Raw genomic sequence first — 15018 nt, forward strand, 5'->3', positions numbered from 1 at the left:
GAACCGTCGTGTTTCGTACGATACACTACCTCATTAGGGGAAGGTTTTGGGTGCATTAAGTTCATAGTGAGTTTGTATATCGAAATTTAATCTAACTTAAAAAACTCAGGAAAGGGAAAAAATTGAGTTACTAATAAAGCTTCGATATCCGACGAAATTCTATTCAGAAAAACGAATTAATGTACTTTTAATAGAGCGTTTGTTAATACAGTGCAGAATACAAGTTGCGCGCTGTTGATACTACGCCCTCCATATTATACAGTTATGTGATTAACTGAAAAATAGGAATGAATTTCATTTTTTTTAAATGTAAATCCTATATCGTTGATCAACATAGCTTTATTTCTTTCATTTACTGAACAGATATATATATTTAGTATTTAATACGTTTACCACCACTCTTAATGACTTCTCTTATGCGCTTATTCATCGAAGGTATAGTATTATCTATAGTAGATACATCATAAGAATACAAGGTATCTGTTACTCGATGTTTAAACTGTTCATACGTTTCATGTGTGATTCTTTTACTTATTGCATTGTCTTTTAACCTTTTGGATAGAAGATGAAAAATGTTTTCGATAGGGTTTTTAAAAGTCCGGACTACGGGGAGGAATGTTCAAGAGTTCAGAATTTGCACTTTGCATAGCTGCCTTAGCTAGTACAGAATTCTGGCTTGAATCTCCATTTTGCAGCCACATTCTGCTTCTGCCTTTGTTTGCTGCTCGAAACATGTCTTGAAGGTTTTCTTCAATGAATCGGGCAAAGTACTTTCCATCCATACGTTCGTAAGGCTCACAAATAATCACACCCTTAGCATAGCTGATTGCCACCATGAGTTTCAACACTTTCCCGCCACTGCCCTCTTTCCTTCCTTTAGATGTACAGCCAGGCATTAGTCCTTCACTTTTTTTTCTCCAAACCCTTTCCTTTGGAGCTCGAGCTTGATCCATAGGGTTGCGCTTGCATGCAAAGGAGATGCCTTCTAAGTAAAATGCTATGTGTCTCGTCCAAAAGTTTTGAGGCCTCTCCTTCAAAACTTTTTTTGCGAATGCTAATCGCATGCGACTATCCTTCTCTGACATAAGCCCTTTCTTTCGTGCTTGAAGGTAAAAATAACCCTCACTGTGCAGAAATCTTGACACTGTACTTTCCGACACATGATCAACACTGGCCTGATGCATCAATCGCTTTAAAGAGAAACTTCCCTCTGCTTCCCTTAACTTCAAAAGCGCTCGTTTTAGATCTCTACGTTGACGTTCGCTAAGTTTTCTTGGTCTACCTCTCCTCTCTGGTCCTGAATTCTTCTCAACTTGTTTTTTGTTAGCTATTATTGACACTGTAGTCTTTGAAACATTGTACTCCTTGGCGACTTTTCGATACGACAGGCCTTGAAATCTCGTCAAAGTATAAATGAGTGCTCTCGTTTTACAGTCAAAAGTCATGATTAAACTTTACACAGAGTTTACGCTCAAAATCTCTGCCTATTAGCTATAGAACTTTACTGGTGTAACTTAAGAAAAACTATAAGTATTTATATAGCTTTAGCAAATTCATGCATATTAATAAGGTGATTTGACCAATGGCGTCCTTGATTTACATCACGTGACAAGCTTTTTATACCCTGCTAAAAAATCAAGATTCGTAAAGTCGGGGGCGGTTTTGAATTTTTCAGGGGAGTGCGGGGCTGATAATGAATACACGATGCATTAAACATTAGTGGTCTATCACATTTAAAACACTCATGTTTATATTCATGAGTGTTCTAAATCTGATAGACCACTGATATTCAATGCATAATACTAATTTGCTCTTGAGGCGTGTCAAGATTTTGTAGCGTTTCTTTTGCATTGAAATTGAAGCTACTTTCTTCCAATGCAGCAATGCGGTTCGTTCTTGCCATCTGCCATTCCTTGAATATTTTTACAGACCATTTGGTAGCTGCTCTTGTCTTGCTTGGAATTGCTGCGGAAACGCACTGCACCTCTTCTAAGGGAGTTTTTGGTTTTTTGAAACGACTTTGCGTAAACATTGCTCCGTTCGTAGCGTGAACCAAATGCTAATTTTCACCAAACTTCCTCGATACTTAAACCGATCCCCAAGGACTTTGTAGTTTTTGAATACCTTTACAGTATTTATACCAATTGATGCCATTTTACTCTTGTTCAATCAAGGCGGTATTTGTGTAGAGTGATCGTTACCCATAAATCAAAGTGCGGTAATTAGAGTGGAACAGATCGTAATACTCTTGTAGAGATTATAAAATACAGTGGAGCAAAAGTGTAATTGTGCTGAATTCCCAGAAGACTGTTTCTATATTGTATGCTATGTTTGTGTTGATTTAATGCGACAATCGAACCTAATCAGTTCACTCTTGCATTGGAATGTATTCTCTAACTTAACAATTGCAAGCAAACATTGGGCAAACAAGAAACCAACAACTTCGATGTTAAAATGCTTTATCTTTTTGCGTTCAACCACTCGAAACTTTTTTGTTCTTGAAGGTTATAGAAATACATGAATTTGCTAAGATGTTCAGAATACTCGAGACCATGTTTTATCGGCATATAAAACTCTCGCCTCCGTCTCGAGTTTTATATGCCGATAAAACACGCTCTCTCGTTTTCTAAACATTACTTAAAACACCCAAATATATAGCATTATGGAATAAAAACTACGTATTTTCATGACGCTAAAACTTGATTCTCGACCTTTCGACACTATCTCTTACAAAATCTCATGCAAAATAAAATGTGCCACCTAGTATTCTGGAGGATTATCCTCCCTCTCCCCCCGTAGCAATGTTGTCTCGCATGCATTTTACCAGCCAACCACTTCACAGTGTAGAAAACTTTCTTGGCCAACATTGCTAGGGGGAAAGGGGGGAAAGTGGCACATTATTTTTGCAGAAGATTGTAGCTTAAAATCCCCCTTAAAATCGTCCCCTCCTCCTGTTCACCTTTCATGGCCTCCCTACGTCCCTTTTTATTTATCCACAGAATAATGCTATTAACAACATTAATTATGTAATGTTATCTAGCAGAACCATGAAAATGTTCTCAACAATATTTAGTCATAAGCTAAGCAAAACTGATAGGAAAAATAACAGGGGGGTGGGTGGGAGAGTTATCGTTAAAAAACGTGGGGAAGTGTTTTAAAGTTGCCAACTTAATAAATAAGTAATCCATATATAATGAAAATTTTCTCAGAAATACTATTTATAATCTAAGCAAAGTCGATAGGAAAATTAACGCTCATTTAGCATAAGCTCACCGCAAAAATCTCTTCTTTCTCCTCCCCTAATCCCCCCAAAAAGCAGATGTTTGTTTTGAAACTGGTATACCTGCCTGCTGCCTTGTGTAAACATTGTGTCGCCTGAAGTTCCAGGGACCTGGATGGGGAAGAGTTATCGTTAGAAAACCGTTAGAAAGTCTCTATCTAATGATATATAGTTCTCTCTCTCAAACTTGTTATGACCATTATATGAATAGAAATAGAAATATTTGTTATTTCTTTTCCTTTCAGAACTTGAAAGCGAAGAGGAACGCAGACATTTGAAGAGTGAGCAATTACATTAGAAAACCTGGGAAAATGTTTTAATGTTGCTAACTTAATAAATAAGTGATCCATATATAATACCTAGATACACATACATGTATTAAGATAAACGGCTTCTCCTACTACAGCTCCTGGTAATTATGATTTTTGACATTTGTAGGTCTGGATATACTTCAACGTGATATGTATTTATTTTCATCATGAATATCGTCATATTTTCTAGCAATCGATGTTCTTTTTACAGTATACTCATCTATGGATAGTGATGAAAACGTTATACCGGAAGGTCATCCTTTTTTTCTACCTAATCCTCTAGACTATGGTCTTGGTATGTATTCTCATTGTGAATATTTTCATATTTTCTAACGATATTTTGCCCAATATATCTATCGATAGTAATTTTGAATTTATTACACTCTATCTGCAGAATATATACTGCTTTGTATATCATGACTTACTATAATATATTATGACGACGTCACAGTAATCTTATCATTACTGCTTCATTAGAAACACCCACGCAGCTCACACTAGTTTTTAGCTAGTTATCTCTTCTATGTTATCTATAGTACATAAGTACACTTCATGTGTATTTATATATTCATTCGCGAATATATTAAGATATGGTGCTTCTCATATTACGACATCTGCTAACTGCGATTTTTGACAGTTAATGTTCTTGACCATTCTGTCGCCCTTATATAAGCAAACTGTGACCTCATAATGTGTGTTTTTTATTTATTTTGGCAATGCATTTTCAAAAGTTTCTAATTTTTTTACAATGGCGCAAGGTCACGAACTTTAGCTAATGCAACGCTGCTATTATTTAAAAAACCACTTGACTCTGGAAAAAGGATACTTTCTCACGAATTATTTTAATCAGTTTTCTTATTAATCCTTATTTCCATGGTACGTAGTAATATAGTAGCTCAAGATAGTAGTTTGCTTTTTTATAAATAATTTGCTAATTAGGAAATATTTTACATTCATTTGATTGCACCGAACGGCCGCATTTTCTTCCAAATTTCTCCAATTTTCAATCTCCATTACTCGTTACAGGAAAAAAAAACCAATCACTTCACTCACAATTAGAACATTGTTTTAACTTCTCAATTTCTAAATATCGACCTTTTATTTTATTTAGCACATGGTTTAAACATTGTTTTTGAAAGTTCTTTATATTTCATGACACGCCAAAGTCGCTTGGAAAGAAAAACAATTCCGCCAGCATAAATTTTTTGGAAGATAAATTTCATGCATTTGCTTCTTTTTTAAGTAGTTTTCTTTTTTAAGTAGGTTATTATTCCCCGATATTCCCTTCGGCGAATAAATGTCAAATATTTCATGATGTGCCCTAATTCATCATGACGTCACATGAAAGCTATCTTTTGATTTAAGGCTGAGTATTTTGATCGTGGGAGGGAGACAGTCGAAGTAAAACTCCGCAAATTCAGTATCTGTAACTTAGAAAAGCGTATATATTGTAGGATAATCACCAAGACAATATATCAAACCGCTTAATTCAGCTTAATTCAGATTAAAATTTGTTGAAGTTCTTATTGTCTTTCACCATTCTGCAACCCCCCTCCCGTCCAACCACCCACCCACCCACCCACTTATAGCAATATATTTCTTTATAAGTCAACATTGCGAAAATGTTTAGGTGACACTATGCAACCTAAAATGTTTTAAACAAACTTAAATAAATGAGATATTTACCATAATTCTGACTGACGACTTACGACTTACGACTTCCAAGTTCCGACTTCTGAATTTCGACTCGTTCCTAATCGCATTTCTTACTCTTTCTGTGTTTTAAACCAGTAGGGATTTATGTCACGATGATGTTAGTTGTACTCGTGTTGTCCTTTTGTATAAAATCTGTATAAATCATGTGTTTTACCAGCTTACACAGCAGCTAAGCAAGATGCTTGGTTAAATGTACAGGAACTTATTCGAGCTTCCTTCAAGGTTATTCGAACTACGAAATATTGGGGTTTTTAGCAGCTGGTCACGGTGTTACGATGGGGCTTTGAACTATAAAACGTTGATTTAAAAAAATGAATATAGAAAATAAGTTAAATATTAGTCGAGCATTTCCTGTACTTTTGCTCCCCTGCCCCAAACGCATATTCGGAACACTTTTGTTCCCACCCCCACTCAGTAGTCGGAGTCGGAAGTCGGAACTCAGAAGTCGAAACTCCGAAAAGGCCCTCCTCGGCCATCGTAGAAACCTTTGTGCGTGACAAGCGAAGAATATTTCGGAAGTGGGATTAATTATCACTATGCTATTTTAGCTCACCAATCAATTTTTCAACGTGCTGCGCCCTATATATCCAATTTGGGGAGATCTATAACCGGCCGAGGTACGTATGTCTGTAATTATAATAAATATGTAATCCATGTATTTACATATATCCACACATATATTAAGTTAATATGCTTCTTTTTCCGCTAATTACGATATTTGACACTTCAGGTCGTCGTACTACTACTTCTAGGCCTCGTCGTTTTTATGGTATGTATTTAGCAAATAAAACAGCCTTTTCCGTGCTCCGTTCAGCAATACAGCACGCAAGAAGTGGGGTAAGCAAAAAAAAAAAGTGTAATGGGAAGCACGAGCCATACTCGAAAAAAAATATTTAGTCGTAAGCTAAGCAAAACTGATAGGAAAATTAACGTTCATTTATCATAAGTTCTCCATTCTTCTTTCCTAATACCCCCAAGAAGCACGGGTTTTGTTTTGAAACGGGTGTGCCGACCGCCTGCCTTGTCTTACCATTGTGTCACCTGAAGGTCCAGTGACCTGGAGGAAGGGGGGCGGGGGGAGAGCTATCGTTAGAAAACGGGGGGATCGGAAATAATTTAATGTTGCCAACTTAATAAATAAGTAATCCATATATAATACCTAGATACACATACATACATTAAGATAAAAGGCCTCTCCTACTACAGCTCCTGGTAATTACGATTTTTGACAATTTAGTTCAGGATATATTTAAACGTGATATGTATGTATTTTCCTTATGAATATCGTCATATTTTCTAGCAATCGATTTCTTTTTACAGTATACTCATCTATGGGTAGTAATGAGGCCGACTTGCCGGTTACCTTTACTGAGCTGTGTTGCGGGAAGGACAGGGTATCAGTTCAGTGTGTTTAGGGCAAGAGTCAAGGGGAGGGGAAATATTTTATTGTTGGGCCAACCTAATAACTATGTTATCCATAGTACATAAGTACACTTCATGTGTATTTATATATTCATTTACGAAACATTAAGATTTGGTGCTTCTCCTATTACGGCATCTGCTAATTACAATTTGTTGACATTTCAGGTCGTTTTCGTACTCCGCCTCGTCCTCTAAACCGTCGTAGTATTAAATTAAGTATGTATTCTCTTTGTGAATATTTTCATATTTTCTAATAATATCCTGCCCAATATATCTATCGATAGTAATTTTGAATTTATTACACTCTATCTGCAGAATATATACTGCTTTATATATCATGACTTACTATAATATATTATGACGACGTCACAGTAATCTTATCATTACTGCTTCATTAGAAACACCCACGCAGCTCACACTAGTTTTTAGCTAGTTATCTCTTCTATGTTATCTATAGTACATAAGTACACTTCATGTGTATTTATATATTCATTCACAAATACATTAAGATATGGTGCTTCTCATATTACGACATCAGCTAGTAGCTATCATTTTCTTTCAGCGTACTTCAATATTTTTGTACTGCGTTTAGATATTCTTTTGCATACACTCATGACAATTGAAGAATCGTTGTCGGGTTCAGAAACCATAGAACATAGAAGCTGAGACTGAAATGGCACATGGGAAATGACATAATTATATTATAATTTATTCATTTGCGCCATCCAGTTGGTTTTGATGCCAAACGCGTATTAAAAACAGTGGATGATGACACGGGTCTCCGGTCACAGCATGCATCATGCAACGTACTTCCCATATACCATTTAGGTCTCACCTTCTATGTTTGATTTTTTGAGAGATTTTTTGTAACTTAAACTAAACAGTAACATCTAACGAAACTAAGGGAATACAGTGGTCTAAGTAAGCAATTATTGACTCTAAACACAATAAAGTGTATATAGCTAGCTTAAAATCCCCTTTAAAATCGTCCCCTCCTCCTGTTCATACGTCCCTTTTTACTTATCCACAGAATAATGCTATAATATTAATTATGTAATGTTGTCTAGCAGAACCATGAAAAGTTTCTCCAAAATAATTAGTCATAAGCTAAGCAAAACTGATAGGAAAATTAACGTTCATTTATCATAAGTTCAACGCAAAAACATCTCCATTCTCCTTTCCTAATCCCCCAAGAAGCAGGGGTTTTGTTTTGAAACGGGTTTGCCGACCACCTGCCTTGTCTTACCATTGTGTCGCCTGGAGGAAGGGGGGCGGGGGGAGAGCTATCGTTAGAAAACGGGGGGATCGGAAATAATTTAATGTTGCCAACTTAATAAATAAGTGATCCATATATAATACCTAGATACACATACATATATTAAGATAAACGGCTTCTCCTACTATAACTCCTGGTAATTACGATTTTTGACAATTTAGTTCAGGATATATTTAAACGTGATATGTATGTATTTTCCTTATGAATATCGTCATATTTTCTAGCAATCGATGTTCTTTTTACAGTATACTCATCTATGGATAGTAATGAAGCCGATATGCCGGTTACCTTTACTGAGCTGTGTTGCGGGAAGGACAGGGTATCAGTTGGGTTTAGGGCAAGAGTCAAGGGGAGGGGAAATATTTTATTGTTGGGCCAACCTAATAACTATGTTATCCATAGTACATAAGTACACTTCATGTATATTTATATATTCATTTACGAATATATTATGATATGGTGCTTCTCCTATTACGGCATCTGCTAATTACAATTTGTTGACATTTCAGGTTGTTCTCGTACTCCGCCTAGTCTTCTATACCGTGGTCTTGGTATGTATTCTCTTTGTGAATATTTTCATATTTTCTAACAACAATCTGCCCCAATATATCTATCGATAGTAATTTTGAATTTATTACACTCTATCTGCAGAATATATACTGCTTTGTATATCATGACTTACTATAATATATTATGACGACGTCACAGTAATCTTATCATTACTGCTTCATTAGAAACACCCACGCAGCTCACACTAGTTTTTAGCTAGTTATCTCTTCTATGTTATCTATAGTACATAAGTACACTTCATGTGTATTTATATATTCATTCACAAATACATTAAGATATGGTGCTTCTCATATTACGACATCAGCTAGTAGCTATCATTTTCTTTCAGCGTACTTCAATATTTTTGTACTGCGTTTAGATATTCTTTTGCATACTCTCATGTCAATTGAAGAATCGTTGTCGGGTTCAGAAACCATAGAACATAGAAGCTGAGACTGAAATGGCACATGGGAAATGACATAATTATATTATAATTTATTCATTTTGCGCCATCCAGTCGGTTTAGAATGCCAAACGCGTATTAAAAACAGTGGATGATGACACGGGTCTCCGATCACAGCATGCATCATGCAACGTACTTCCCATATACCATTTAGGTCTCACCTTCTATGTTTGATTTTTTGAGAGATTTTTTGTAACTTAAACTAAACAGTAACATCTAACGAAACTAAGGGAATACAGTGGTCTAAGTAAGCAATTATTGACTCTAAACACAATAAAGTGTATATAGCTAGCTTAAAATCCCCTTTAAAATCGTCCCCTCCTCCTGTTCATACGTCCCTTTTTACTTATCCACAGAATAATGCTATAATATTAATTATGTAATGTTGTCTAGCAGAACCATGAAAAGTTTCTCCAAAATAATTAGTCATAAGCTAAGCAAAACTGATAGGAAAATTAACGTTCATTTATCATAAGTTCAACGCAAAAACATCTCCATTCTCCTTTCCTAATCCCCCAAGAAGCAGGGGTTTTGTTTTGAAACGGGTTTGCCGACCACCTGCCTTGTCTTACCATTGTGTCGCCTGGAGGAAGGGGGGCGGGGGGAGAGCTATCGTTAGAAAACGGGGGGATCGGAAATAATTTAATGTTGCCAACTTAATAAATAAGTGATCCATATATAATACCTAGATACACATACATATATTAAGATAAACGGCTTCTCCTACTATAACTCCTGGTAATTACGATTTTTGACAATTTAGTTCAGGATATATTTAAACGTGATATGTATGTATTTTCCTTATGAATGTCGTCATATTTTCTAGCAATCGATGTTCTTTTTACAGTATACTCATCTATGGATAGTGATGAAAACGTTATACCGGAAGGTCATCCTTTTTTTCTACCTAATCCTCTAGACTATGGTCTTGGTATGTATTCTCATTGTGAATATTTTCATATTTTCTAACGATATTTTGCCCAATATATCTATCGATAGTAATTTTGAATTTATTACACTCTATCTGCAGAATATATACTGCTTTATATATCATGACTTACTATAATATATTATGACGACGTCACAGTAATCTTATCATTACTGCTTCATTAGAAACACCCACGCAGCTCACACTAGTTTTTAGCTAGTTATCTCTTCTATGTTATCTATAGTACATAAGTACACTTCATGTGTATTTATATTTTCATTCGCGAATATATTAAGATATGGTGCTTCTCCTATTACGACATCTGCTAACTGCGATTTTTGACAGTTAATGTTCTTGACCATTCTGTCGCCCTTATATAAGCAAACTGTGACGACATAATGTGTGTTTTTTATTTATTTTGGCAATGCATTTTCAAAAGTTTCTAATTTTTTTACAATGGCGCAAGGTCACGAACTTTAGCTAATGCAACGCTGCTATTATTTAAAAAACCACTTGACTCTGGAAAAAGGATACTTTCTCACGAATTATTTTAATCAGTTTTCTTATTAATCCTTATTTCCATGGTACGTAGTAATATAGTAGCTCAAGATAGTAGTTTGCTTTTTTATAAATAATTTGCTAATTAGGAAATATTTTACATTCATTTGATTGCACCGAACGGCCGCATTTTCTTCCAAATTTCTCCAATTTTCAATCTCCATTATTCGTTACAGGAAAAAAAAACCAATCACTTCACTCACAATTAGAACATTGTTTTAACTTCTCAATTTCTAAATATCGACCTTTTATTTTATTTAGCACATGGTTTAAACATTGTTTTTGAAAGTTCTTTATATTTCATGACACGCCAAAGTCGCTTGGAAAGAAAAACAATTCCGCCAGCATAAATTTTTTGGAAGATAAATTTCATGCATTTGCTTCTTTTTTAAGTAGTTTTCTTTTTTAAGTAGGTTATTATTCCCCGATATTCCCTTCGGCGAATAAATGTCAAATATTTCATGATGTGCCCTAATTCATCATGACGTCACATGAAAGCTATCTTTTGATTTAAGGCTGAGTATTTTGATCGTGGGAGGGAGACAGTCGAAGTAAAACTCCGCAAATTCAGTATCTGTAACTTAGAAAAGCGTATATATTGTAGGATAATCACCAAGACAATATATCAAACCGCTTAATTCAGCTTAATTCAGATTAAAATTTGTTGAAGTTCTTATTGTCTTTCACCATTCTGCAACCCCCCTCCCGTCCAACCACCCACCCACCCACCCACTTATAGCAATATATTTCTTTATAAGTCAACATTGCGAAAATGTTTAGGTGACACTATGCAACCTAAAATGTTTTAAACAAACTTAAATAAATGAGATATTTACCATAATTCTGACTGACGACTTACGACTTACGACTTCCAAGTTCCGACTTCTGAATTTCGACTCGTTCCTAATCGCATTTCTTACTCTTTCTGTGTTTTAAACCAGTAGGGATTTATGTCACGATGATGTTAGTTGTACTCGTGTTGTCCTTTTGTATAAAATCTGTATAAATCATGTGTTTTACCAGCTTACACAGCAGCTAAGCAAGATGCTTGGTTAAATGTACAGGAACTTATTCGAGCTTCCTTCAAGGTTATTCGAACTACGAAATATTGGGGTTTTTAGCAGCTGGTCACGGTGTTACGATGGGGCTTTGAACTATAAAACGTTGATTTAAAAAAATGAATATAGAAAATAAGTTAAATATTAGTCGAGCATTTCCTGTACTTTTGCTCCCCTGCCCCAAACGCATATTCGGAACACTTTTGTTCCCACCCCCACTCAGTAGTCGGAGTCGGAAGTCGGAACTCAGAAGTCGGAACTCCGAAAAGGCCCTCCTCGGCCATCGTAGAAACCTTTGTGCGTGACAAGCGAAGAATATTTCGGAAGTGGGATTAATTATCACTATGCTATTTTAGCTCACCAATCAATTTTTCAACGTGCTGCGTCCTATATATCCAATTTGTGGAGATCTATCGGCCAAGGTACGTATGTCTGTAATTATAATAAATATGTAATCCATGTATTTACATATATCCACACATATATTAAGTTAATATGCTTCTTTTTCCGCTAATTACGATATTTGACACTTCAGGTCATCGTACTATTACTACTAGGCCTCTTCTTACTCATGGTATGTATTTAACAAATAAAACAGCCTTTTCCGTGCTCCGTTCAGCAATACAGCACGCAAGAAGTGGCGTAAGCAAAAAAAAAAGTGTAATGAGAAGCACGAGCCATAGTCGAAAAAAATATTTAGTCGTAAGCTAAGCAAAACTGCTAGCAAAATTAACGTTCATTTATCATAAGTTCTTCATTCTCCTTTCCTAATCCCCCAAAAAGCAGCTTGCCTTGTCTTACCATTGTGTCGCCTGAAGGTCCAGTGACCTGGAGGAAGGGGGGCGGGGGGAGAGCTATCGTTAGAAAACGGGGGGATCGGAAATAATTTAATGTTGCCAACTTAATAAATAAGTAATCCATATATAATACCTAGATACACATACATACATTAAGATAAAAGGCCTCTCCTACTACAGCTCCTGGTAATTACGATTTTTGACAATTTAGTTCAGGATATATTTAAACGTGATATGTATGTATTTTCCTTATGAATATCGTCATATTTTCTAGCAATCGATGTTCTTTTTACAGTATACTCATCTATGGATAGTGTAGGATAATCGCCAACACATTATATACCAAACCGCTTAATTCAGCTTAATTCAGATTAAAATTCGTTGAAGTTCTTATTGTCTTTCACCATTCTGCAACCCTCTAACCCCTAACCGGGTTAATAACTAGCTATATATTGACCTCGCATTTATAATGAGGGTTATAACAAAAATAATTCCATGTGAATAACAAAGAAAACCGTGTCAATTGAGAAATAAATAGATATATTGACTTAAATTGAAATATATTGACAAAGACAATGAACTTTGTCCATTTTTAATTTTCCTTTCGGGGTTCCCAAGCATCAAACATGAAAGTATCTTGGACCTGGGAGGGAAACGAGACAGCAACAACACAAGGAAAACTAGTAAAGTTTTATTTTTTATAACTTAGAAAGTCGTATATATGATTCCTTATATGATTGTCGCCTTAACTAAAACGTTTTTCTTTGTCATTCCTTTTCCTTTTAGATTCATCAGAAGAACGTGACACTGGTAAGGAATTGTGAAATATGTGAAAAAGAAAGAAAATGTAATACGGAGGACGAGGAGTGACGTCATGCACAAATACATTGTGATAAAATTATCACCGATGCTCACTTTGGATTGGCATATTTTTGCTCAAACTAATTTTCCGACAATATGATGAGCACGTCATAAAACTTGACGAGTAAAAATGTCAATTTGTGACTGTATAGTTTCCAATAGCGATATAAGTAAACTGATGATTTAGAATTGGGTACGTAAGCATATTTGAGCCAATGCCAATATGAGGCCATTGTTCTACAAAGCAATCTGTGGTTGGGCATAAGCTGAAATCAATATCACCTTCAGTTCCACTTTAGTCTCGTTTTGCTACCCCACAGACAGGGCCGCTATGCAAGCTACTAGAGACGTTTTTCCTTTTTGTTTTAGCAGAAGGTCCAGAAGACTGCAAAGTCATTTCAGAATCGAAAAATGTCGCAATGTAAGTAACACGTCATTCAATTTTGTTTCTTGCATAGACTCGGACTTGGACTTGGCCCACAAGTAGCATAAGAAAGAGTTTCTTCTCTCCTTGTAATTTATTTCATTTTTTCTCTTTGACAGAGATGTTGAAGGAAGTTTCCACGATCTGTCTTCGTTTGGTGTTCTACTCCAAGTCCCACCAAATGCTGTCACCCATCCTACAGTAATTACATGTAGAAAAATTTCCCCAGACAGTATTCCTCTTCCAACAGAAGAAAATGAAACACTAGTTAGTAATTGTGTAAGATTTGAATCCACTTCTTTATTCGAACTACAAAAACCCATAATTGTCACACTAGCGCATTCTGGTCCAAGCAAGAAGGAAGGATACGAAACGATAGTGAAGGAACTTCGGGATTCATGGGAACAAAAAAAAGGTTAATTTATTGATCCCTTTAGTTCTAATTTAATTGCTTAAGCTAAGCTTGAAAAAAAGTCCTGTTTCTTTTGGATTTGCTTGGTTTGGTGTGTTTAGCAAGCTCAATTTTGCTTTGTCTTGCAATACACTGCTTTGCTGTGCTGTGCTGTGTTTTACCGATTAAAAAAATATATATTTCATTATTTCGTTATTACGAATCTTTAGAAATACGAGAAGACAGCCCGCTTGCACGCGAACACTTTAATTCAGCGTACATTCGCGTAGAAATCACGATCAAAGGGACCACAGCTCTTGCAGTTTTTACCAGACTCATCAAAGATACCTTTGAAGTCACACACAAAGGATGCGTCGTGAGGTCATCTGTATATGAGGATGTGACAGTGGAGTTTCCTGAAGGAGCTGTTGATAAGACTTACATTGGATCCTTGAAGGTTTGTTGAATTAAGTTTTTCTGTTTGTAATGCTACTGCAGTTTAGTTTCCTGACGGAACAAACGATAAGATTTTCAAAGAATCTTCGAATGTTTGCAAGCCGAAGTAAAAAACAAAACTAACTTTATCACCGCAAGATCAACAGAAATGTCATGCGAAGCTCGACGGGGTCGAACTAAAAGCATTGGCCTTTGGCAGCCGTTAAACAGTCCATGCATGTATGACCCCGGAGCACTGCTTTAACCAGTTTGAATTAGTTAGGCTTGATTTGAGTGAGAGGAAAGTGAAAAACCGAAAGGTCGGAAAATTCTTCGGGATCAAAATCAGACCAACCAAATCAGACACTGGTGAAAAACGCACTGCGCACGCTCGGAGATGGCGTAGCGTAACTAAGGGCAACTTATATTTTTGATGCCAGTGTTTTGATTGTTTTCTGATTGTTTTACGAAATCGCAAAACTTAAGAAAAATACTGAAAACTTGAGGTTGTCCTTTCCGCAATAGCAAGATAATTTCGATTGTGCATGA

General features: G+C 35.9%; 1 protein-coding gene across 4 annotated transcripts in view; it reads left to right on the top strand.

Moving 5' to 3' along the window:
• Nucleotides 1-15018, top strand: part of LOC148910811 (uncharacterized) — a 53055-nt gene that overhangs the window by 23348 nt on the left and 14689 nt on the right. For 2 of the 4 annotated variants that reach the window (XM_089030342.1, XM_089030343.1), the window contains exons 2-13: nucleotides 3526-3561; nucleotides 3803-3886; nucleotides 5856-5924; nucleotides 6038-6076; nucleotides 6895-6945; nucleotides 8515-8556; nucleotides 11918-11983; nucleotides 12097-12135; nucleotides 13145-13168; nucleotides 13589-13640; nucleotides 13763-14058; nucleotides 14265-14491. In XM_089030342.1, coding sequence (XP_088886468.1) covers nucleotides 3814-3886; nucleotides 5856-5924; nucleotides 6038-6076; nucleotides 6895-6945; nucleotides 8515-8556; nucleotides 11918-11983; nucleotides 12097-12135; nucleotides 13145-13168; nucleotides 13589-13640; nucleotides 13763-14058; nucleotides 14265-14491 — 978 coding nt within the window. In that variant the 5' untranslated portion in view covers nucleotides 3526-3561; nucleotides 3803-3813. Of the gene's footprint in view, nucleotides 1-3525; nucleotides 3562-3802; nucleotides 3887-5855; nucleotides 5925-6037; nucleotides 6077-6894; nucleotides 6946-8514; nucleotides 8557-9870; nucleotides 9949-11917; nucleotides 11984-12096; nucleotides 12136-13144; nucleotides 13169-13588; nucleotides 13641-13762; nucleotides 14059-14264; nucleotides 14492-15018 lie in introns of those variants that run through there. The other 2 variants (XM_089030344.1, XM_089030345.1) reach the window with 2 other exon arrangements.

The sequence above is a fragment of the Actinia tenebrosa genome, unplaced genomic scaffold, assembly GCF_029948245.1.
Source record: "Actinia tenebrosa isolate PJP-AT-01 unplaced genomic scaffold, QUT_ActTen_1.0 PGA_scaffold15__27_contigs__length_11533743, whole genome shotgun sequence".
NCBI lineage: Eukaryota > Metazoa > Cnidaria > Anthozoa > Actiniaria > Actiniidae > Actinia > Actinia tenebrosa.